Source organism: Protomyctophum parallelum (assembly GCF_964188405.1).
Source record: "Protomyctophum parallelum genome assembly, chromosome: 14".
NCBI classification, from domain to species: Eukaryota; Metazoa; Chordata; class Actinopteri; order Myctophiformes; family Myctophidae; genus Protomyctophum; species Protomyctophum parallelum.
Window position 1 is genome coordinate 1,466,583 of NC_139709.1, and position 24,515 is coordinate 1,491,097.

General features: G+C 44.7%; 1 protein-coding gene across 1 annotated transcript in view; it reads left to right on the forward strand.

Moving 5' to 3' along the window:
• LOC310870649 (dynein axonemal heavy chain 11-like) overlaps positions 1-24,515 on the forward strand; it is a gene marked incomplete at both ends in the record, with an annotated part of 374,362 nt that overhangs the window by 100,624 nt on the left and 249,223 nt on the right. Inside the window, 9 exon segments of the mRNA XM_083781918.1 lie at positions 3,297-3,453; positions 5,990-6,135; positions 6,423-6,539; positions 6,911-7,049; positions 8,229-8,321; positions 9,156-9,350; positions 10,508-10,585; positions 12,363-12,495; positions 13,534-13,661. Coding sequence (XP_083638044.1) covers positions 3,297-3,453; positions 5,990-6,135; positions 6,423-6,539; positions 6,911-7,049; positions 8,229-8,321; positions 9,156-9,350; positions 10,508-10,585; positions 12,363-12,495; positions 13,534-13,661 — 1,186 coding nt within the window.

Genomic DNA, 24,515 nt, shown 5'->3' on the forward strand with positions numbered 1-24,515 from the left:
GACTGACCGGTACGTATTACAGACACCTGGTCATCACCGCTCTGACTGACCGGTACGTACTACAGACACCTGGTCATCACCCCTCTGACTGACCGGTACGTACTACAGACACCTGGTCATCACCCCTCTGACTGACCGGTACGTACTACAGACACCTGGTCATCACCCCTCTGACTGACCGGTACGTATTACAGACACCTGGTCACCACCCCTCTGACTGACCGGTACGTACTACAGACACCTGGTCATCACCCCTCTGACTGACCGGTACGTACTACAGACACCTGGTCATCACCCCTCTGACTGACCGGTACGTACTACAGACACCTGGTCATCACCCCTCTGACTGACCGGTACGTACTACAGACACCTGGTCATCACCCCTCTGACTGACCGGTACGTACTACAGACACCTGGTCATCACCCCTCTGACACCTGGTCATCACCCCTCTGACCGACCGGTACGTATTACAGACACCTGGTCATCACCCCTCTGACTGACCGGTACGTACTACAGACACCTGGTCATCACCCCTCTGACTGACCGGTACGTACTACAGACACCTGGTCACCACCCCTCTGACTGACCGGTACGTATGGACACCTGGTCATCACCCCTCTGACCGACCGGTACGTACTACAGACACCTGGTCATCACCCCTCTGACACCTGGTCATCACCCGCTGACTGACCGGTACATATAGACACTAGAGCTGTCCCCGACTAAGGATTTGTATAGTCGGAATTAATATGAATACATTTGCTGTTAGTCGACTGATAGTCGACTGAGCACCCCCACCCCCCCCAAAATAATAATAATGTGCATGTGCATGTGGAGTGTGTCTGCCTGCAGGGAAACTGGAAGTACCCTCACTAAAAACGCCGGGACAACGCTCCACACGTCCCAAACTCTTCTCCCTTCTGGCTCCAAAACTGTGGAATGCACTTCCCATTGCAGTCAGAACTGCAGCATCACTCCCAATCTTCCGCCGTAGCCTGAAAACCCACCTTTTCAGACTCCATCATGGCCCATAGCACTTACCCTACCCCCTTAGATAGCATTTCTGTTGGCTTAGATAGCATTTGACACAGACTTATAGCATGTTATGTAGACAGCACTATAATTGTATATGTATAGCATAGTAGTGAATATATATAGTTTATTATGTATAGTGTATGTATAGTTTCATCATATAGATATTCCACTGTTACCTTCTTAGCTTACGCATGTTTCATGATAAATGCTTTTATGTGATGTATTCCCATGCTTTTGTTCTTGCTTAAATGTAAGTCGCTCTGGATTAAGAGCGTCTGCTAAATGCCTAAATTGTAAATTGTAAATTGTAAATTGCCTGTGTGGCACATTGCCACACAGGCACTCCACATGCACATTGGAGATTGATTAAAAACAGTCAGAAAGCATGTTCAAATGTGTTTATGTCCCCCACAGACCTGGAATAATACAATAATATTTTATGAAAAAATATAATAATATATATTTTATTTTTATTTATTTTTGGTGAACATCGACTGAGAGGTGGTCAGTCGACTGAGACCCGTTCCGATCGATTAGTCGACTATTCGACTAATCGAGGTCAGCCCTAATAGACACCCATTTAGACCTGAAGAACACGTCTGTGTCACCTTACTAGCTTTTAGAAACTATAGTAAAATACGCACTTGGTGGAGGTGACCTAGGAAAAGAGAAGGGAGAAGAGAATCGTTAGCTGATGTTTGCTATAACCGCATCAACACAGAGTGGGACACTGTGGCCGCGGCCATTTTGAACATGCGCGCGCATCCACTTCCAGTCTAAGCCCACCGTTCACAGCTCTGCATCTCAGAAAGGACATAGAGGGGGCCGTTTCTGGTTCTCTACGGGCTGTAGCAGGCGGGCTGACACTCGCCGTCGCCTTTTCCCGGCTTTTTCCGACACGACGACATCTGGGCATGACACACACACACACAGCAGTTTGTCATTGCCCAGACAACGAGGCGGGACTTCCCCCCTTCTTCTTCGTTGGTTTTTATTTTGACTCGAGTGGGAGGGGAATCCCGTTCATAGACTGTAACGGTAGCCACGCCCCTCAGAACATGCGCGACTTTATGGTAATTTATTTTATAAATGGGACCATAATTTTCCAAAAAGAATATTATGACATTAGAAATGAGACTTTAAACTAGTGACTGGAAGCAGAAAGTATTCATGACCATGTTTATTAAGGTAATACAGTCTAGGTGAAGTTGGGCCCAAATACATGGGTTTTTCTGGGTCCAATGACAGCGCCACAACAGGCCATTATATGAACTTTCAGGAAATCCCAATTTCCTTGTGGCTTCACAAAATATCTGTCTGACTGCCCCCCTGGGTAAATATCTGTCTGACTGCCCCCCTGGTTAAATATCTGTCTGACTGCCCCCCTGGGTAAATATCTGTCTGACTGCCCCCCTGGTTAAATATCTGTCTGACTGCCCCCCTGGTTAAATATCTGTCTGACTGCCCCCCTGGTTAAATATCTGTCTGACTGCCCCCCTGGTTAAATATCTGTCTGACTGCCCCCCTGGTTAAATATCTGTCTGACTGCCCCCCCTGGTTAAATATCTGTCTGACTGCCCCCCCTGGGTAAATATCTGTCTGACTGCCCCCCTGGGTAAATATCTGTCTGACTGCCCCCCTGGTTAAATATCTGTCTGACTGCCCCCCTGGTTAAATATCTGTCTGACTGCCCCCCTTGTTAAATATCTGTCTGACTGCCCCCCTGGTTAAATATCTGTCTGACTGCCCCCCTGGTTAAATATCTGTCTGACTGCCCCCCCTGGGTAAATATCTGTCTGACTGCCCCCCTGGGTAAATATCTGTCTGACTGCCCCCCTGGTTAAATATCTGTGCCCCCCTGGTTAAATATCTGTCTGACTGCCCCCCTGGTTAAATATCTGTCTGACTGCCCCCCTGGTTAAATATCTGTCTGACTGCCCCCCTGGTTAAATATCTGTCTGACTGCCCCCCTGGTTAAATATCTGTCTGACTGCCCCCCTGGTTAAATATCTGTCTGACTGCCCCCCTGGTTAAATATCTGTCTGACTGCCCCCCTGGTTAAATATCTGTCTGACTGCCCCCCTGATTGTAAGTCAGTCTGGAAAAAGACGAGAGCAATAAATGCCTACATTCTAAATTGTACAGTATACTATTTTTTTGAGACTTAATTATGAATGACATCACAGGCAAATACTTTCCATGATTCTCATTGGTTCCATCGTGACATATTGTATACAAATCTCTCTCTTTGTCCAATCAGATGTTACATCACCCTCACCCAGTCCCTGCACCTGACCATGAGTGGCGCCCCCTCTGGCCCGGCGGGCACTGGCAAGACGGAGACCACCAAGGACCTGGGGCGCTCGCTGGGCATCATGGTCTATGTATTCAACTGCTCCGAGCAAATGGACTACAAGGTAGCCTCCCTATGCATCATGGTCTCTGTAGTCAACTGCTCCGAGCAAATGGACTACAAGGTAGCCTCCCTATGCATCATGGTCTCTGTAGTCAACTGCTCCGAGCAAATGGACTACAAGGTAGCCTCCCTATGCATCATGGTCTGTGTAGTCAACTGCTCCGAGCAAATGGACTACAAGGTAGCCTCCCTATGCATCATGGTCTCTGTAGTCAACTGCTCCGAGCAAATGGACTACAAGGTAGCCTCCCTATGCATCATGGTCTCTGTAGTCAACTGCGCCGAGCAAATGGACTACAAGGTACTCTCCCTATGCATCATGGTCTCTGTAGTCAACTGCTCCGAGCAAATGGACTACAAGGTAGCCTCCCTATGCATCATGGTCTCTGTAGTCAACTGCTCCGAGCAAATGGACTACAAGGTAGCCTCCCTATGCATCATGGTCTGTGTAGTCAACTGCTCCGAGCAAATGGACTACAAGGTAGCCTCCCTATGCATCATGGTCTGTGTAGTCAACTGCTCCGAGCAAATGGACTACAAGGTAGCCTCCCTATGCATCATGGTCTCTGTAGTCAACTGCTCTGAGCAATTGGACTACAAGGTAGCCTCCCTATGCATCATGGTCTCTGTAGTCAACTGCTCTGAGCAAATGGACTACAAGGTACTCTCCCTGTTCCCCTGCAGTTCTCATGCGAGGAGGGGATCTTCCGGGTTCTTGGAAACGCCCCCCAGCCACTGCGTTAGTTTTACTGAGGTTAGGTTTAGGTATAGTTTACTGAGGTTAGGGTTAGGTTTAGGTATAGTTTACTGAGGTTAGGTTTAGGTATAGTTTACTGAGGTTAGGTTTAGGTATAGTTTACTGAGGTTAGGTTTAGGTATAGTTTACTGAGGTTAGGTTTAGGTATAGTTTACTGAGGTTAGGTTTAGGTATAGTTTACTGAGGTTAGGTTTAGGTATAGTTTACTGAGGTTAGGTTTAGGTATAGTTTACTGAGGTTAGGTTTAGGTATAGACCGATTCACAGAGGGGTGCCCTGGGCGCGGCCATTACTGAGGGGTAATCCATGGAGCAGGTGCTCCGTAGGCCAGGTGTAGCTAATCAGTGCTGCTGCACTCAATGGTACACCTCAGTAATGGCCGCACCCAGGAAACCCTCTGTGAATCGGTCTATAGTTTACTGAGGTTAGGTTTAGGTATAGTTTACTGAGGTTAGGTTTAGGTATAGTTTTACTGAGGTTAGGTTTAGGTATAGTTTTACTGAGGTTAGGTTTAGGTATAGTTTACTGAGGTTAGGTTTAGGTATAGTTTACTGAGGTTAGGTTTAGGTATAGTTTTACTGAGGTTAGGTTTAGGTAAAGTTTACTGAGGTTAGGTTTAGGTATAGTTTTACTGAGGTTAGGTTTAGGTATAGTTTACTGAGGTTAGGTTTAGGTATAGTTTACTGAGGTTAGGTTTAGGTATAGTTTACTGAGGTTAGGTTTAGGTATAGTTTACTGAGGTTGGGTTTAGGTATAGTTTACTGAGGTTAGGTTTAGGTATAGTTTACTGAGGTTAGGTTTAGGTATAGTTTACTGAGGTTAGGTTTAGGTATAGTTTACTGAGGTTAGGTTTAGGTATAGTTTACTGAGGTTAGGTTTAGGTATAGTTTACTGAGGTTAGGTTTAGGTATAGTTTACTGAGGTTAAGGTTGTGTTTAGGTATAGTTTACTGAGGTTAGGTTTAGGTATAGTTTACTGAGGTTAGGTTTAGATATAGTTTACTGAGGTTAAGGTTGTGTTTAGGTATAGTTTACTGAGGTTAGGTTTAGGTATAGTTTACTGAGGTTAGGTTTAGGTATAGTTTACTGAGGTTAGGTTTAGGTATAGTTTACTGAGGTTAAGGTTGTGTTTAGGTATAGTTTACTGAGGTTAGGTTTAGGTATAGTTTACTGAGGTTAGGTTTAGATATAGTTTACTGAGGTTAAGGTTGTGTTTAGGTATAGTTTACTGAGGTTAGGTTTAGGTATAGTTTACTGAGGTTAGGTTTAGGTATAGTTTACTGAGGTTAGGTTTAGGTATAGTTTACTGAGGTTAAGGTTGTGTTTAGGTATAGTTTACTGAGGTTGTGTTTAGGTATAGTTTACTGAGGTTAGGTTTAGGTATAGTTTACTGAGGTTAGGTTTAGGTATAGTTTACTGAGGTTAGGTTTAGGTATAGTTTACTGAGGTTAGGTTTAGGTATAGTTTACTGAGGTTAGGTTTAGGTATAGTTTACTGAGGTTAAGGTTGTGTTTAGGTATAGTTTTACTGAGGTTTAGGTGTAGGCTGTCGATCACAGCGGCTGGCCAGTCACAGCGCACCCTCTACGTCAATCTGTACTCAACCCGAGGAAGGAACCATGCTCGCAGTTCTCATCCATGTAAACAAAAGTATGCTCATGATTGTATAACTGTGTCTAATCTCGCAAACCACTGTGACATTATCCCACATTTATTGTGCTATCTCTCTCTCTCTCTCTCTCTCTCTCTCTCTCTCTCTCTCTCTCTCTCTCTCTCTCTCTAGTCCATAGGTAACATCTATAAGGGTCTGGCCCAGACGGGGGTCTGGGGATGTTTTGACGAGTTCAACAGGATCTCGGTGGAGGTTCTGTCAGTGGTGGCGGTCCAGGTGAAGACCATCCAGGACGCTGTACGCAACAAGAAGCAGAGGTTAGTTCCAACAGGAAGCAGAGGTAATAGTTCCAACAGGAAGCAGAGGTAATAGTTCCAACAGGAAGCAGAGGTAATAGTTCCAACAGGAAGCAGAGGTAATAGTTCCAACAGGAAGCAGAGGTAATAGTTCCAACAGGGAGCAGAGGTAATAGTTCCAACAGGAAGCAGAGGTAATAGTTCCAACAGGAAACGGAGGTAATAGTTCCAAGCAGAGGAAATAGTTACAACAGTTACTGTTTGTGTGTGGCATGTGCGTGTGTGCATGCATGCGTGCGTGTGTGCAGGTTCCATTTCCTGGGTGAGGACATCGAGCTCAGAGCGACTGTAGGAATCTTCATCACTCTGAACCCTGGATACGCTGGGAGGGCGGAGCTACCAGAGAACCTGAAGGCTCTGTTCAGGTAGAGAACTAAGGTTATTGTATTGGGGGTGGGGGGGTTGCGAGACATCGTTTGTTACCATAGTGATCTATTGTTTGTTGTTTCCACGGTAACAGGCCCTGTGCCATGGTGATGTGTTGTTTGTTGTTTCCACGGTAACAGGCCCTGTGACATGGTGATGTGTTGTTTGTTGTTTCCACGGTAACAGGACCTGTGCCATGGTGATGTGTTGTTTGTTGTTTCCACGGTAACAGGACCTGTGCCATGGTGATGTGTTGTTTGTTGTTTCCACGGTAACAGGACCTGTGCCATGGTGATGTGTTGTTTGTTGTTTCCACGGTAACAGGCCCTGTGCCATGGTGATCTGTTGTTTGTTGTTTCCACGGTAACAGGCCCTGTGCCATGGTGATCCCGGACTTCGAGCTGATCTGTGAGATCATGCTGGTGGCGGAGGGCTTCATAGATGCCCGTCTGCTGGCCCGGAAGTTCATCAGCCTCTACACGCTGTGCAAAGAGCTGCTGTCTAAACAGGTACCACTGCCCTAAACCCTCTACAGGCTGCCCTAAAACCTCTACACGCTGTGCAAAGAGCTGCTGTCTAAACAGGTACCACTATACCCTAAACCCTCTACACTATACCCTAAACCCTCTACACGCTGTGCAAAGAGCTGCTGTCTAAACAGGTATACTACTATACCCTAAACCCTCTACACTATACCCTAAACCCTCTACACGCTGTGCAAAGAGCTGCTGTCTAAACAGGTACCACTATACCCTAAACCCTCCGTCCATCTTCAACCGCTTATGTGTAGTCTGGTGACGAGGGCAACAGCTCCACCAGAGAGCTCCAGACTTCCCTCTCCAGAGCAACATTAGTTAGTCCCTGGGGGATTCCGAGGCGTTCCAAGGCCAGTGAGTCGATGTGTTTCCTCCAACTGCGCCTTGGTCTGCCCCGGGGTCTCCTCCCAGTGGGACGTGGTCCTTGGTCTGCCCCGGGGTCTCCTCCCAGTGGGACGTGGTCCTTGGTCTGCCCCGGGGTCTCCTCCCAGTGGGACGTGGTCCTTGGTCTGCCCCGGGGTCTCCTCCCAGTGGGACATGATCCTTGGTCTGCCTCGGGGTCTCCTCCCAGTGGGACGTGGTCCTTGGTCTGCCCCGGGGTCTCCTCCCAGTGGGACTTGATCCTTGGTCTGCCCCGGGGTCTCCTCCCGGGATCCTAACCAGATGCCCGGACCACCTAAACTGGCTCCTTTCCAGGCGAAGAAAGTAGCCTGTACTCATGATCAGAGCTTCCGTTGCTCCAGACTGTACGACGGAAGCATTTATATTTTACTCATGATCAGAGCTTCCGTTGCTCCAGACTGTACGACGGAAGCATTTATATTTTACTCATGATCAGAGCTTCCGTTGCTCCAGACTGTATGACGGAAGCATTTATATTTTACTCATGATCAGAGCTTCCGTTGCTCCAGACTGTACGACGGAAGCATTTATATTTGACTCATGATCAGAGCTTCCGTTGCTCCAGACTGTATGACGGAAGCATTTATATTTTACTCATGATCAGAGCTTCCGTTGCTCCAGACTGTACGACGGAAGCATTTGAAAATTGCGAGAGGCAACAGTCTGGCAACACGAGACTATGATTATGATTACAGTACCACTATGTACAGTATGTTTATGACTAAGAACTGTACATTGTGATCATAACAGGACCACTATGACTGGGGTCTCCGAGCCATCAAGTCAGTGCTGGTGGTTGCAGGATCGCTGAAGAGAGAAGACAAGAGCAGACCTGAGGAGCAGGTACAGATTCACACTGTACTCTTAAAACACTATTTTCTCCGCTTCTGCTCAACACTTTCCGTTTTCTGCTGCCTGGCCTGCCTGACCCCCCAGTATTAGGATGTAGATATTCATTCATCAGCCAACACTCCCCACTGACAGGTAGTTACCCCCCCCCCCCCCCCCCCCAACCCACAAATCAACATTTTGGTTATAAGATGTTGATATTAATTTTGAATTCATCCTTAGGACCCCAAATCACACCTTGGAAAGCATGAGTGTAGAAAGAAATTGTTTTTTGACTGGGGGGGTCAGAACTGGGAAGTTCTTTCAACATCTGTCTGTCTGTCTGTCTGTCTGTCTGCCTTCCTGCCTGCCTGCCTGTCTGCCTGTCTGTCTGTCTGTCTGTCTGTCTGTCTGTCTGTCTGTCTGTCTGTCTGTCTGTCTGTCTGTCTGTCTGTCTGTCTGTCTGTCTGTCTGTCTGTCTGTCTGTCTGTCTGTCTGTCTGTCTGTCTGTCTGTCTGTCTGTCTGTCTGTCTGTCTGTCTGTCTGTCTGTCTAAGTAACTGTCGGTCTGTCTAAGTACCTGTCTGTCTGTCTAAGTACCTGCCTGCCTGCCTGTCTGCCTGTCTGTCTAAGTAACTGTCGGTCTGTCTAAGTACCTGTCTGTCTGTCTAAGTACCTGCCTGCCTGCCTGTCTGCCTGTCTGTCTAAGTAACTGTCGGTCTGTCTAAGTACCTGTCTGTCTGTCTAAGTACCTGCCTGCCTGCCTGTCTGCCTGTCTGTCTAAGTAACTGTCGGTCTGTCTAAGTACCTGTCTGTCTGTCTAAGTACCTGTCTTTCTGTCTGTCTACAGGTGCTGATGCGAGCTCTGCGGGACTTCAACCTCCCTAAGATCGTGACCAGCGACGTTCCGATCTTCCTGGGGCTGATCAGCGACCTGTTCCCTCAGCTCGACGTTCCCCGCAAGAGAGACCCCGAGCTGGAGAGCGCCGTGCGCCAGTCTGTCAGCGAGCTGCACCTCCAGCCCGAGGAGAACTTTATTCTGAAGGTACAGCGCTTTATTCTGAAGGCACAGCGCTTTATTCTGAAGGTACAGCGCTTTTTTCTGAAGGTACATCGCTTTTTTCTGAAGGCACAGCCCTTTATTCTGAAGGCACAGCGCTTTATTCTGAAGGCACAGAGCTTTATTCTGAAGGTACAGCGCTTTATTCTGAAGGTACAGCACTTTATTCTGAAGGCACAGCACTTTATTCTGAAGGCACAGAGCTGTATTCTGAAGGCACAGAGCTGTATTCTGAAGGCACAGAGCTTTATTCTGAAGGAACAGCGCTTTATTCTGAAGGTACAGCACTTTATTCTGAAGGTACAACCCTTTATTCTGAAGGTACAGCGCTTTATTCTGGAGGTACACAGCTTTATTCTGAAGGTATAGAGCTTTATTCTGAAGGTACAGCGCTTTATTCTGATGGTACAGCGCTTTATTCTGAAGGCACAGCCCTTTATTCTGAAGGCACAGCGCTTTATTCTGAAGGCACAGGGCTTTATTCTGGCGGTAGCTGTTGAGTGTTATTACCATGTGTCTCCACTAGGTGGCTCAGTGAGTGTCATTACCATGTGTCTCCACTAGGTGGCTCAGTGTCATTAACATGTGTCTCCACTAGGTGGCTCAGTGTCATTACCATGTGTCTCCACTAGGTGGCTCAGTGTCATTACCATGTGTCTCCACTAGGTGGCTCAGTGTCATTACCATGTGTCTCCACTAGGTGGCTCAGTGTCATTACCATGTGTCTCCACTAGGTGGCTCAGTGTCATTACCATGTGTCTCCACTAGGTGGCTCAGTGTCATTACCATGTGTCTCCACTAGGTGGCTCAGTGTCATTACCATGTGTCTCCACTAGGTGGCTCAGTGTCATTACCATGTGTCTCCACTAGGTGGCTCAGTGTCATTACCATGTGTCTCCACTAGGTGGCTCAGTGTCATTACCATGTGTCTCCACTAGGTGGCTCAGTGTCATTACCATGTGTCTCCACTAGGTGGCTCAGTGTCATTACCATGTGTCTCCACTAGGTGGCTCAGTGTCATTACCATGTGTCTCCATTAGGTGGCTCAGTGTCATTACCATGTGTCTCCACTAGGTGGCTCAGTGTCATTACCATGTGTCTCCACTAGGTGGCTCAGTGTCATTACCATGTGTCTCCACTAGGTGGCTCAGCTGGAGGAGCTGTTGAACGTCAGACATTCAGTGTTTGTCGTGGGAGGTCCAGGAACCGGGAAGAGCCAGGTGAACCATTGACCTTGACCTTGACCACCTGTACTGTATCTATACTGTCTAAGAACCACCTATATACTGTATAATAACCATCTATGTACTGTAGCTATACTACAATTTACAATCTAGGCATTTATCAGACGCTCTTAATCCAGAGCGACTTACATTAAGCAAGAACAAAAAGCATGGCAACACATCACATACATGCAAAGTAGTTAACATGAAACATGCGTAAGCTAAGAACGTAACAGTGGAATATATCTATGTAATGAAACTGTATAAAAGGTATATACTATACTATACCATATACATGTGTACTATAAAGTGCTATGACTACATTAAAAGCAATTCTAGTGTTGTCTACGTAACATGCTATAAGTCTGTACAAAAAGGCTATCTAAGTCTGCATAAAGTTCTATCTATAAGGGGCTAGGGCAATTAAGTGCTACAGGCCATGATGGAGTCTGAACAGGTGGGTTTTCAGACCACCTATATACTATATTTACTGTCTAATAACAACCTATATACTGTCTATTTACTGTCTAGTATCCAGAGGAGATTATTATCTTTTGGCTCTTTGCCTTTATTGATAGTTATTATTAGTGAAGACAGACAGGACAGAGGGAGAGAGAGAGAAGGGTAGAGACACGCAGCAAAAGGTCGAAAAATGCAGCAAAATGCAGCAAAATGCAGCAGCCAGAGTTTTAACTAGAACTAAGATGAGAGAACATATTACTCCAGTTTTGGCATCACTGCACTGGCTTCCGGTTGTTTTTAGGATTGATTTTAAAATTCTCTTACTTGTCTATAAAGCCCTCAATGGTCTCGCACCTTCCTACCTACATGACTGCTTGCCTAAATATGTCCCAAACCGCCCGCTAAGGTCTTCCACTGCTGGCCTGCTCGCTTTGCCCAAAAAAATGGCAACTAAAAAATACAGGGAAGCAGCTTTTTGCTTCTACGGGCCATCGGCATGGGACAAGCTCCCTCTGTACCTTCGTCAGGCAGCCTCTGTAGACATTTTTAAAGCTCAGCTCAAGACCCACTTCTACAACATTGCCTTTAAGTGATCTTATATTTTTTGTTATTCATGTCCTCACTGTATTGCATTACTGCTTGTTTTTTAATGTCGTTGCCTTGCTTTTCTTTTATGCTTTGCTTTTATTTTATTATCCATTGTTCTGTAAAGCACTTTGAGCTGCATTTGATGTCATGAAAGGTGCTATACAAATAAAGTTTTATTATTATTATTATTATTATGAACGGGACTCGAACAGTCAGGCCAGAGCCATTATGTGGCATGATGCGCCTGGACCGCTAGGCCATCGGGCGCCCTAAGTAAATGTGCTATTCTAGAGCCAGGTGAACCATGTACTGTCTATTGACCAATGTTGGGGGTAATGGTGTTATTGTGTAACGGAATAATGTTTGCATTGCAAGGGATTATTTTGCAATCAGAGTAATCAATTACCTAATTACCTTTTCCAAAACAATGGCGTTACATTTAACAGCTATATGTCCCTGTTCTTTCTGTTGCCATAAAGGAAAGACAATCAATATTATGACACATGTGTGCCGTTTCCTGAATGAATGAGCCCTGCCATTCTAAGCTATGCTAAACTGTGCTAAATACACAGAACCAATGCTAACCTATGCTACAGATCCTGAAGACGCTACACAGAACGTATGCTAAGCTACGCTAACCTATGCTAACCTGTGCTCCAGATCCTGAAGACGCTTCACAGAACGTATGCTAAGCTACGCTAACCTATGCTAACCTGTGCTCCAGATCCTGAAGACGCTACACAGAACGTATGCTAACCTGAAGATGAAGCCAGTGTGGAACGACATCAACCCGAAGGCTGTGACCACAGACGAGCTGTTTGGCTTCCTGCATCCGGCCACCAGGGAGTGGAAGGATGGTGAGTTAAGGCCTATTCATAGTCTGGATTTTCGGTGGTGAGGTGACCACCGCTCCGGTGGTGAGGTGACCACCGCTCCGGTGGTGAGGTGACCACCGCTCCGGTGGTGAGCTGACCACCGGAGCTGAAATAACGTTGAGCGGTGGTGAGTAAAAACAGAGAGAAGGGCTGGGGCGGTGGTTTGCTCTTCACCGCGGCTCAGTGACGTCATGTTGTAGTTCGGTGGCCACCTCAGTGACGTCATGTTGTAGTTCGGTGGCCACCTCAGTGACGTCATGTTGTAGTTTGGTGGCCACCTCAGTGACGTCATGTTGTAGTTCGGTGGTCACCTCAGTGACGTCATGTTGTAGTTCGGTGGGCACCTCAGTGACGTCATGTTGTAGTTCGGTGGTCACCTCAGTGACGTCATGTTGTAGTTCGGTGGTCACCTCAGTGACGTCATGTTGTAGTTTGGTGGTCACCTCAGTGACGTCATGTTGTAGTTCGGTGGTCTCCTCAGTGACGTCATGTTGTAGTTCAGTGGTCTCCTCAGTGACGTCATGTTGTAGTTCGGTGGTCACCTCAGTGACTTCATGTTGTAGTTCGGTGGTCACCTAAGTGACGTCATGTTGTAGTTCGGTGGTCACCTCAGTGACGTCATGTTGCAGTTCGGTGGTCACCTCAGTGACGTCATGTTGTAGTTCGGTGGTCACCTCAGTGACGTCATGTTGCAGTTCGGTGGTCACCTCAGTGACGTCATGTTGCAGTTCGGTGGTCACCTCAGTGACGTCATGTCCTATCCGTCTCCTAGCAACCTAGCATCGCTCATACAAAGAGCGCCCTCTAGCGAATCACTGAAAACACGCAGCTGGCAGTCAATGTGTTTAGAGCAGAGTCACAAAGTGCTTAACTCTCTCTCTCTCTCTCTCTCTCTCTCTCTCTCTCTCTCTGTCTGTGTCTCTCTCTCTCTCTCTCTCTCTCTCTCTCTCTCTCTCTCTCTCTCTCTCTCTCTCTCTCTCTCTCTCTCTCTCTGTGTCTGTGTCTGTGTCTCTCTACCAGGTCTGTTCTCGTCCACGATGAGGGAGCTGGCCTCGGTCGCCCATGACGGACCCAAGTGGATCGTTCTGGACGGAGACATCGACCCCATGTGGATCGAGTCCCTGAACACCGTGATGGACGACAACAAGGTCTGTTACCATGGCAACTACACTGTATACACTACCACTCTGTCTGTCTGAACACCGGGATGGACAACAACAAGATCTGTTACCATGGCAACTACACTATACAATACACTACCACTCTGTCTGTCTGAACACCAGGATGGACGACAACAAGGTCTGTTACCATGGCAACTACACTGTATACACTACCACTCTGTCTGTCTGAACACCGGGATGGACAACAAGGTCTGTTACCATGGCAACTACACTATACAATACACTACCACTCTGTCTGTCTGAACACCGGGATGGACGACAACAAGGTCTGTTACCATGGCAACTACACTGTATACACTACCACTCTGTCTGTCTGAACACCGGGATGGACGACAACAAGGTCTGTTACCATGGCAACTACACTATACAATACACTACCACTCTGTCTGTCTGAACACCGGGATGGACGACAACAAGATCTGTTACCATGGCAACTACACCATACAATACACTACCACTCTGTCTGTCTGAACACCGGGATGGACGACAACAAGATCTGTTACCATGGCAACTACACTATATACACTACCACTCTTGTTTTTTTGATAATTGATTGATTGATAATTTTATTAGACAATTAGATGCAAACAGTACAGGGTACAGTAAAGCACAGCATTGGTCCAAAAGGACAGCGCCGAAGAAAGACCTTAGCGGTCTTGTTTCCATTCGGGTCCCATGCATTCATTCACAATGACAACAAACAATATGTTTCTCAAACACACTAAATCTATATGTACAGGTTGGAATAGAAATACATTAATAAAACATAAAAAGGGGGGGGGGGGGGAGCCAATCACCTTCTCTCCCTTTGACCTGATGACAGTGACAGGTGAGTTTTCAGACCCTTTTTAAAGGAAACCAGTGATCTGCTTGTTTTGAGGGAAGGGGGCGGGGCATTCCACACTTGAGTGGCAGTGCTGTGAAATGTGAATTTACCCATATTTGTTCTGAAAATGGGTGGCTGTGGGAGTGTCTCACCTTTTTGAGGTAATCAGTCAAGTAAATGGGCACTGTGGGTATGGACGGCAGAGCTGCGTTTACAATCTGGAATGCTAGTCCCATTTTCAGTTGTTTAACTCTGTTCTCAACACTGAGCCCAACCTATGCTATCAAATTGTGTTGCACAGAGGTGGGTCATGGGCCCTAATCCTAGTAAAAGTCTGGTTAGTTTGTTTTGGGAGGTCTGGAGCTTATTCTTTTGTGACATCGAGATGTGGGAATACCAGGAGGTGCATTTCATAGTCAAATAAGGGCTGAATGAGAGCTCCAGCTAGTGTCCTGAGAGCCGTCTGGTTAACAAATAAGGAGATTCTGCCCAAGAATCTTGTTCTTTGATTTAGTTTTTGATCGCTCTTGTTGCCACATGCCTTCACCCATTGTCCAGGATACAGCCCAGATACTTAACCTCTTCTTTGTTAGCTATTACTATGTCATCAATACTGACCTTAAAATCCTTTACAAGTAACCTATTAAGGGAATGGTTGGACCCAACAAGGATGGCATCTGTTTTACCTAGATGCAATGAGAGTTTGTTATCTGTAAGCCAAGTTCGGATATTGGTGAGTTCTGAGCCGAGTGCCTCCTCAACCTGTGTTTTGTGTTCTTGTTACGACTCACTGAGTCTAGGTTGGTTATGGAAGAAGGCAAGATGGAATATGCCAAAGTTGTTTTATTACTTGACTTTTCTGAGGCATACAGAGTGAAACGAATACATATATAATACTGGTGAACAGGGTGAGCAGGCTGAGCAGGACCTTAAAGGAACGAAAACAACAAAATACCCTAACACTGCACCCTATACTAGACCCCCTCCCAATACTGACTATCTGACTGGTAAACAAAAGAAAACGCTAACTGACTACTCTACTCTTATGCCTACCATCAAACAAAAGTACGGGTGAAGGGGCCTGCCTAACTAGCTATAAGGTGACAATGGTGAAATACTAATATAGGGAATACTACCTGCTCGTGAATGACTCACAGTTATATGAAAGCACTAACCCATTCTGACCGGGCACCCATTTTGGTGTTGGCATCATGTCATGCTTTAGCTATTGAAAAATAGCAGATCTACAAGCTCATATCGCGCCACCGAGTGGCGCGATACGAGCTTGTAGGTCTGCTATTTTTGAAAAATCGAAGAACGACTGACATAGAAACATAGCTTTTTCAGAAAACTGTCAGGATGTAGAAGACATTTTTAGAATCTGATCTCAGGTCAGAATGGGTTAGGTAACATTCAGTGTACTCTCTCTTACGAGGTTGCTTAATATGTAGCTTTTGTACAGAATCAGAATCAGGACTTCTCTTCCCTGCACGGAGGGCGCGCTGTCACTTCCCTACTCTAGGAACAAAATGACAGTCTGACAGCGGCCCGGAACACAGTCTTCAGTTTGGCTTTATGCCATCAGGCGAGACAGGGCGGATGGGAGTAGGCGGCCGAGGGTGGAGCGTAGGGAACGCTCCCCACCACTGGCTGCGCAGGACGGATCTGCAGGGACGACAAACAGGGCGTGCGCACAGACAAACGGACATATAGCAGACCCGCGCCCCGACATCCGTAACAGTTCTCCCGAAATCAGGAGTGCTGAGTCGTCTGCAAACAGGAACAATTTACAGTTACAGGCAGCACTCATGTCGTTAATATATAATAGAAATAATAGTGCCCCTAGTATGCTTCCTTGGGGCACCCCACAGTTCACTGAGAGGGGGGAGGACAAGGTTCCATTTATGTCCACCATTTGTTCTCTTCCCTCAAGGTAGGATTTCATCCAGCGTACTGATAAATACTAGTAAATCCTATCCCCTCCAGTTTGTCAAGTACTATTGAGTGTTTAACAGTGTCAAACGCTTTTTGGAGGTCCAGCATGACCATGCCACAGTACTTGCCCGAATCTACCTCACGCTTGATGCAGTCGTGTAAGTACAATAGGCAGGTGTCTTGTCTGTCTGAACACCGGGATGGATGACAACAAGGTCTGTCTTGTCTGTCTGTCTGTGTTCGCATAGGTGGCGGGTATGTACGGCTAGGCAAGGCTTAGCCGTGTGTGTGTGTGTGTGTGTGTGTGTGTGTGTGTGTGTGTGTGTGTGTGTGTGTGTGTGTGTGTGTGTGTGTGTGTGTGTGTGTGTGGGGGGGGGGGGTAGGTAGGGACTAATCAGCATAATGATTGGCTACTTGGTATGTCTGTAAACCTCGTCCTTCCAGTCGCTTTGTAGCAAACAGTATTGCGCACTGGTTTGTTTTGGAAGACAGCAAAAAGCTAAATGGATATAGTCTATATACTAATCTTACTTTAATTAAAGGTTTTATGACATTCATTTTCATTTATGTTTCTTTTTCTTTTTTCTTTTAGGTTTTATGACCTCAATTACACCCAAAAAACCTTAACTTTGAACATTCAGTGGATTTTCTGTGGTCTGAAGTTTTCTTTGGGGTTTTTTGGGCCTTTTGAGCTACAATGAAAACAGGCAACACAGTGAAACAGTGACATCTGCTGGCAAATCCCATTGACATATATGGGATTTGCAGTAAGTGATGTCACTTACTGCCGGCAAATCAGAGCACCTGTTTGAGCCAGAAAACCCCAGATCACAGAAAATCTACTGAATGTTAAAAGTTCATGTTTTTTGGGTGCAATTGAGATTAGAAAACCTAAAAAAACAAGAACAATTCCAAAACCTTTTTTTTAATGTCACAATCCCTTTAAAAGCTATAGATGCAGTGGCTATAATTGGGTCAAGGATCTTGCTTTCGTGAGCAATGGTGTACGAGATTAGTAATACATTGGTCAAATCGGGTCAAATCATGTGCTGAGTTGTGTAGGTGATTGTGAAGTTGTGTTGAGCTGTGTAGGTGATTGTGAAGTTGTGCTGAGTTGTGTAGGTGATTGTAAAGTTTTGTTGAGCTGTGTAGGTGATTGTGAAGTGAGATTTCTCAAATTTGGTGTAGAAACTTTAACTGTGATATAATATATAACCTTTACACAGTGAAATACTATCACATGTTCCATATATTGCACTCACGCACTGTCCCGGGTAGCAAACCCGCCCTGGTGGAGATATGCACCTTTCTAGTTCATGATTTTATACATAGGCTACATGTAATAATAATAATAATAATATTAAATTGTCTCAGATGTAGCAGTAATTAATAAATGACAGGAGTTCATAATCAAGAGGGATTTATTTGTCGTATTCATAAAGGTACAATCAGAACTTTCAGCATTCAGCCTGGTCATGGTGACCAATGTTGGTCTTGGAATGAATTAATCAATGAATCAACGAATGAACGAATGAATGACAAATAATAAAGTTTGTTCAATAAAACATACATTAACCACTTCAACCCTATACATTTTGGCCAAAACATAGATGCTCTCCAAACCACTCAAACACTACATCAAGACCAGAAGCAACTGAAACACCTAAAAAATACTAATAATAGTGATAATAATGACAATAATAAAAGATAAAAATAAAAAGAATAATCAAGCATTAAAGTACAAATCTCTCTTCAAAAATCTAAAACAAGTACAATGAAAATGTTAAATGATGTAATTGATCTCAAAGAAACAGACAAGTTGTTCCAATCAGACGGAGCTTTAAACTGAAAAGATTAGATGTTGTGGGTACAGAAAAATAAAGTTGTTGAGTATGTCTATATGTATATTCAGTGATTTCACTTCATTCAAATATCACTTTATTTAGTGGATAATCCTATAGAGTGGGCTGACTATGGGTGTAACGATATAGTAACTGCATCGGAAAATCAATTTTAATTCCAATAATCGAAGTATATCGAAACAGCAACATTGACTATGTATGACTATTTCCTGGAGTGCATGAGCACCAGTCCTAAGGTCATATATGACCTCCCTAGTTTTTTTTATATTAAGCTGGAGGAAGTTACTCCTGCACCAACCGGCAAAAACGTCCACTGTTCTTCGATAGCTTATCTCATCATCCTCAATCAGACCCACCGAATCATATGGTGTTTTTTGAGGTAGCAAACTTTAGTGAAGCTTTTTCCACACTGGTCACAGCTGTAACGCTTCTATCCAGTGTGAATCTTCTTGTGTTTTTTGAGGTAGCAAACTTTTGTGAAGCTTTTCCCACATGTTTCACAGCTGTAAGGCTTTTCTCCAGTGTGCATTATCTGGTGTTTTTTAAAGTTGCCATACGAAGCAAAACACTTCCCACACGTTTCACAGCCAAATGGCTTCTCTCCTGTGTGAACCTTCTTGTGTTGTTCGAGGGTAGCATGTTGACTGAAGCTTTTCCCACATGTGTCACAGCTGTAAGGCTTTTCTCCAGTGTGAATTCTATGGTGTGTTGTTAGTTCAGACATTCTGGTGAACCTTTTTCCACACTGGTCGCAGCTGTACGGCTTCTCTCCAGTGTGAATCTTCTTGTGATTTTCAAGGTTAGACATTTGGCTGAACCTTTTCCCACATGTGTCGCAGCTGTATGGCTTCTCTCCAGTGTGAATTCTCTGGTGTACTTTGAGATTGGAAACTTGGGTGAAGCTTTCCCCACATTGGTCACAGCTGTAAGGCTTTTCTCCAGTGTGAATTCTATGGTGTCTTGTTAGATCAGACGTTTTGGTGAACCTTTTTCCACATGTGTCACAGCTGTAAGGCTTCTCTCCTGTGTGAATTCTCTGGTGAACTTTTAAGTGTCCATACAGAGTAAAACACTTCCCACATGTTTCACAACCAAAAGGCTTCTCTCCAGTGTGAACCTTCTTGTGTAGTTTGAGGTTATAAATTCGACTGAAGCTTTTCCCACATGTGTCACAGCTGTACGGTTTTTCTCCAGTGTGAATTCTCTGGTGTGTTTTGAGATTGGAAACTCGGGTGAAGCTTTCCCCACATGTGTCACAGCTGTACGGTTTTTCTCCAGTGTGAATCCTCTGGTGTACTTTGAGATGGGAAACTTGCGTGAAGTTTTCCCCACATGTGTCACACCTGAAAGGCTTTTTTCCTGTGTGAATTCTATGGTGTTTTGTTAGATCACCACTATTGGTGAACCCTTTCCCACATTGGTGACAGCTGTAAGGCTTTTCTCCAGTGTGAATTCTCTGGTGTATTTTGAGATTGCCAATTTTGCTGAAGCTTCTTCCACATTGGTCACAGCTGTAAGGCTTTTCTCCAGTGTGAATTATATTGTGTTTTGCTAGATCACCCCTATTGTTGAACCTTTTCCCACATTGGTCACAGCTGTAAGGCTTTTCACCAGTGTGAATTCTATGGTGTGTTGTTAGATAAGTCTTACTGGTGAAGCTTTTTCCACATTGTTCACAGCTGAAAGGCTTTTCTCCTGTGTGAATTCTATGGTGTTTTGTTAGATCACCACTATTGGTGAACCCTTTCCCACATTGGTCACAGCTGTAAGGCTTTTCTCCAGTGTGAATTCTCTGGTGAATATTTAAGCTGCTACTCTGATTAAAACACTTCCCACATGTTTCACAACCAAAAGGCTTTTCACCAGTGTGAATTCTATGGTGTGTTGTTAGTTCAAACCTGCTGGCGAACCTTTTCCCACATTGGTCACACCTGTAAGGCTTTTCTCCAGTGTGAATTCTCTGGTGTGTTGTTAGATTAGACATATCGGTGAACCTTTTCCCACATTGGTCACAGCTGTAAGGCTTTTCTCCAGTGTGAATTCTCTGGTGTGTTGTTAGACCAGACTTACTGATGAACCCTTTCCCACATTGGTCACAGCTGTACGGCTTTTCTCCAGTGTGAATCCTCTGGTGTACGTTGAGATGGGAAACTTGGGTGAAGTTTTCCCCACATTGGTTACAGCTGTAAGGCTTTTCTCCAGTGTGAATTTTCTGGTGTCGTTTGAAAGTGGAAAGTGTAGTGAAGCTTTTTCCACATGTTTCACAACCAAAAGGCTTCTCTCCAGTGTGAATTATCTGGTGTACTTTGAGACTGATATCTGTAGTGAAGCTTTTCCCACATTGGTCACAGCTGTAAGGCTTCTCTCCAGTGTGAATTCTCTGGTGTACTTTGAGTCCGGAAAGATAAGGGAAGCTTTTTCCACACTGGTCGCAGCAGTGACGTTTTGCTTTAACTGAGGACAGAGTAGGACAGGTTTCTGAAACAGAAAACACACCTGGTTAGAGCTTCATGATCAATAATAACACCTGGTTAGAGCTTCATGATCAATAATCACATTGAGTTACATCACGCTGGTCGCTACCATCTGAACGACCCTCGGTTGCTAATCAATCGGTAAACAGGAAATGGTCCGTCGGTGAAAAGGTTCCCTTCACTTCAATGTTAAGCTCATTGGTTTCCATTGACATGACTAACGTGGTTTTAGGGTTTTTATTGAGTCAGATTGGCCTCGCTAATATCTACCCCGTCGCTAGGCAACGCTCGCTTCCACTGTGGTCCGTCAGTTAAATGTTTCCCTCCGCCCACTTCCACTAGAAGCGTGATCTCTGGCAGCGTTTCCTGTCAGGGGAGTGCGCTGCCCGTCACTAAGTAGTTAAATCCACTTATCCAGAACCGCCAAATCCAACCAAAATGTCCATATATGGGCATAAAAGGACAGAGACTGACATACACAGATATCTCCATATATGGAGACACAGGTAGACAGACGGATACAGATAACTCCATATATGGGCATGAAAGGGACACAGACAGACAGACAGCTACAATGTTTTCTCTGACACTCTGACTCAGATGTTTAATCTTGAATTACCGCATGAATGTGAATGTGTGTGTGAATGGGTGAATGTAATGCACAATCTATGTAAAGGTGTATGAATGTGTGTGTGTGAGTGGGTGAATGTAATGCACAGTCTATGTAAAGGTGTGTGAATGTGTGTGTGAATGGGTGAATGTAATGCACAATCTATGTAAAGGTGTATGAATGTGTGTGAATGGGTGAATGTAATGCACAGTCTATGTAAAGGTGTATGACTGTGTGTGTGGATGGGTGAATGTAATGCACAGTCTATGTAAAGGTGTATGAATGTGTGTGTGAATGTGTGAATGTAATGCACAATCTATGTAAAGGTGTGTGAATGTGTGTGTGAATACGTGAATGCAATGCACAGTCTATGTAAAGGTGTGTGAATGTGTGTGTGAATGGGTGAATGTAATGCACAGTCTATGTAAAGGTGTGTGAATGTGTGTGTGAATGGGTGAATGTAATGCACAGTCTATGTAAAGGTGTGTGAATGTGTGTGTGAATGGGTGAATGTAATGCACAGTCTATGTAAAGGTGTGTGAATGTGTGTGTGAATGGGTGAATGTAATGCACAGTCTATGTAAAGGTGTATGAATGTGTGTGTGAATGGGTGAATGTAATGCACAGTCTATGTAAAGGTGTGTGAATGTGGTTCTCGAGATATGTGGATTACAGACATAGGTAGAGAGACGTGTTGCATTTGTTGTAAGTGAAATAGAGAATTAGAGAATTAAACAATTAACTTACTGAAGTTCTGGAGGTCTCCAGGTTTGTCCCTGGATGGAGAGTTGCTCTCCACCTTCACTCTGGGTTCCATAGTCTGGTCTGGAACTAAGGAATTAAAGGACAAGTTCACCCACTGTCATTGTATCTTCATATAATTCGTCCTCACTCTGTGTGGATTTGTGTATGTGCCTGTGCGTGAAGACTGCAAACTGACTGTGAAAAGTGTTCTTTGCACTCAATCCGGCCCACTGGCAGTGCCTGATTGGCAATTTAAAAAGCAAATTTCTCTTTCAGTAATCCATGAATAATAGTTAATATAGTTGTAGTAGCTTCTGCTTTGAAAAAGCACTTTGATCTCAAGTTTAGACACATTAATTCAATGTGTGTCTCTTCCATGTTTGGGAGAAGGTGGGTGTGTGTGTGTGTGTGTGTGTGTGTGTGTGTGCGCGTGTGCGCCGGGGAGCATACTTTGGCATCGCTCGCTAATCATTCTCAATCATGAAATGAATTCATTTCACACACAAATATGAGATATAGACATTTGATTTGAACACAAGCAGAAATGTAAATCTATGTAGAGTGTCTTCTTTACTTTGCAGTGACTCTGACATGGATGGTCATAGCAACATATGAGGGCTTGTAGGAATGGTGTGGTTCTGCTGTATCCTGCGATAACAATTGTGTATCTGTAGCTTGAATACTCATGGATGTACTATTATTATTGTTATTATTTACTGTAGCTTGAATACTCATGGAGTTATGGCACTAAACGTATATGGTTTCCCAAATGGGAGGAAATAAAGCAGTCCTAAATTAAATCTACAGTATCAAACAGATTTGTTTTATTTTTACTTCACTTATGCAAGGGTGGGGAAACTATAACAAATTCACTTAGAGTAGAAGTCCCTAAAATATATGAAATGAGTAGAAGTCCCTAAAATATATGAAATGTCACAAATGAGAGATTGTGAAAGTATATATGCAGCTTCAACAATAGTAGGCTACAGAGATAAATGCAGCCCTACAATAGAACTACCTAACTATTATTTAGCACACCTAGGGGCGGCGGTGGTTCAGGGGTAGAGTGCCTGGATGGTAACCGTAAGGTTGCCAGTTCGAAACCGGGCTCCCCCAGAGTTAGTGTGGAAGTGTCCTTGAGCAAGACACTGAACCCCTAATTGCTCCCGATGTGCTAGTTGGTGCCTTGCATGGTTTCCGCTGCCATCGGTGTGTGAATGTGTGTGTGAATGGGTGAATATAATGCACAATCTCTGTAAAGCGCCTTGGATAAAGGCGCTATATATAAATGCACCATTTACCACTTACACCTGGATGAGGGAAACCAAGCTCAATGTTATCCTCATACCAGCAAGTCATTCATTCATGTAGAGTTGATGTAATCATTTAACATGTTTGCTTAAGAAAGGTAAAGTTGTATTTAGCTCCACCACATCTGCATTGTATTGCCTATATGGCTTTCTTCATAAACCTATAAACCTTCATAGCAGTAGCTATCTGACCTTTAAGTTCCATTTAGTGTAACATCCTAACAGAGCCATTGACTACAGTAGAACCCTGACACTGTAGACATGAGGGCGAGAAAAGGGGCGAGGTCACATGCACGCATCGGCCTGGGTGACAGCAGACTGCTGGGCGAGCGCTGGCGCTTTGACACGGGGAGTCAGATCAACATATGGAATTAATTCTGCACTGGCCATACATGGAGCGTGTCTTGAGTATACAGGGATTCATGAGGTCAGATCAACATACAATATGGAATGTCAGCTCAACAGGTCAGCTCCATATATGGAGATCTAAGGGTTTGAGCTTTGAGGTCAGATGTAGAGTTGCTGGCCAATATTGATGACATCAGGGATCTCCATATATGGAGATCTAAGGGTTTGAGCTTTGAGGTCAGATGTAGAGTTGCTGGCCAATATTGATGACATCAGGGATCTCCATATATGGAGATCTAAGGGTTTGAGCTTTGAGGTCAGATGTAGAGTTGCTGGCCAATATTGATGACATCAGGGATCTCCATATATGGAGATCTAAGGGTTTGAGCTTTGAGGTCAGATGTAGAGTTGCTGGCCAATATTGATGACATCAGGGATCTCCATATATGGAGATCTAAGGGTTTGAGCTTTGAGGTCAGATGTAGAGTTGCTGGCCAATATTGATGACATCAGGGATCTCCATATATGGAGATCTAAGGGTTTGAGCTTTGAGGTCAGATGTAGAGTTGCTGGCCAATATTAACAGATGATCCAAATATTTGGATCCAATGTTTGTACATCACACTCCATTCTGGTAAAAATAAATAAAGAAAAATACTTCAGGTTCAGAATTCATCAATCAACTATGTTTTGACCCGACCGTACACTATTG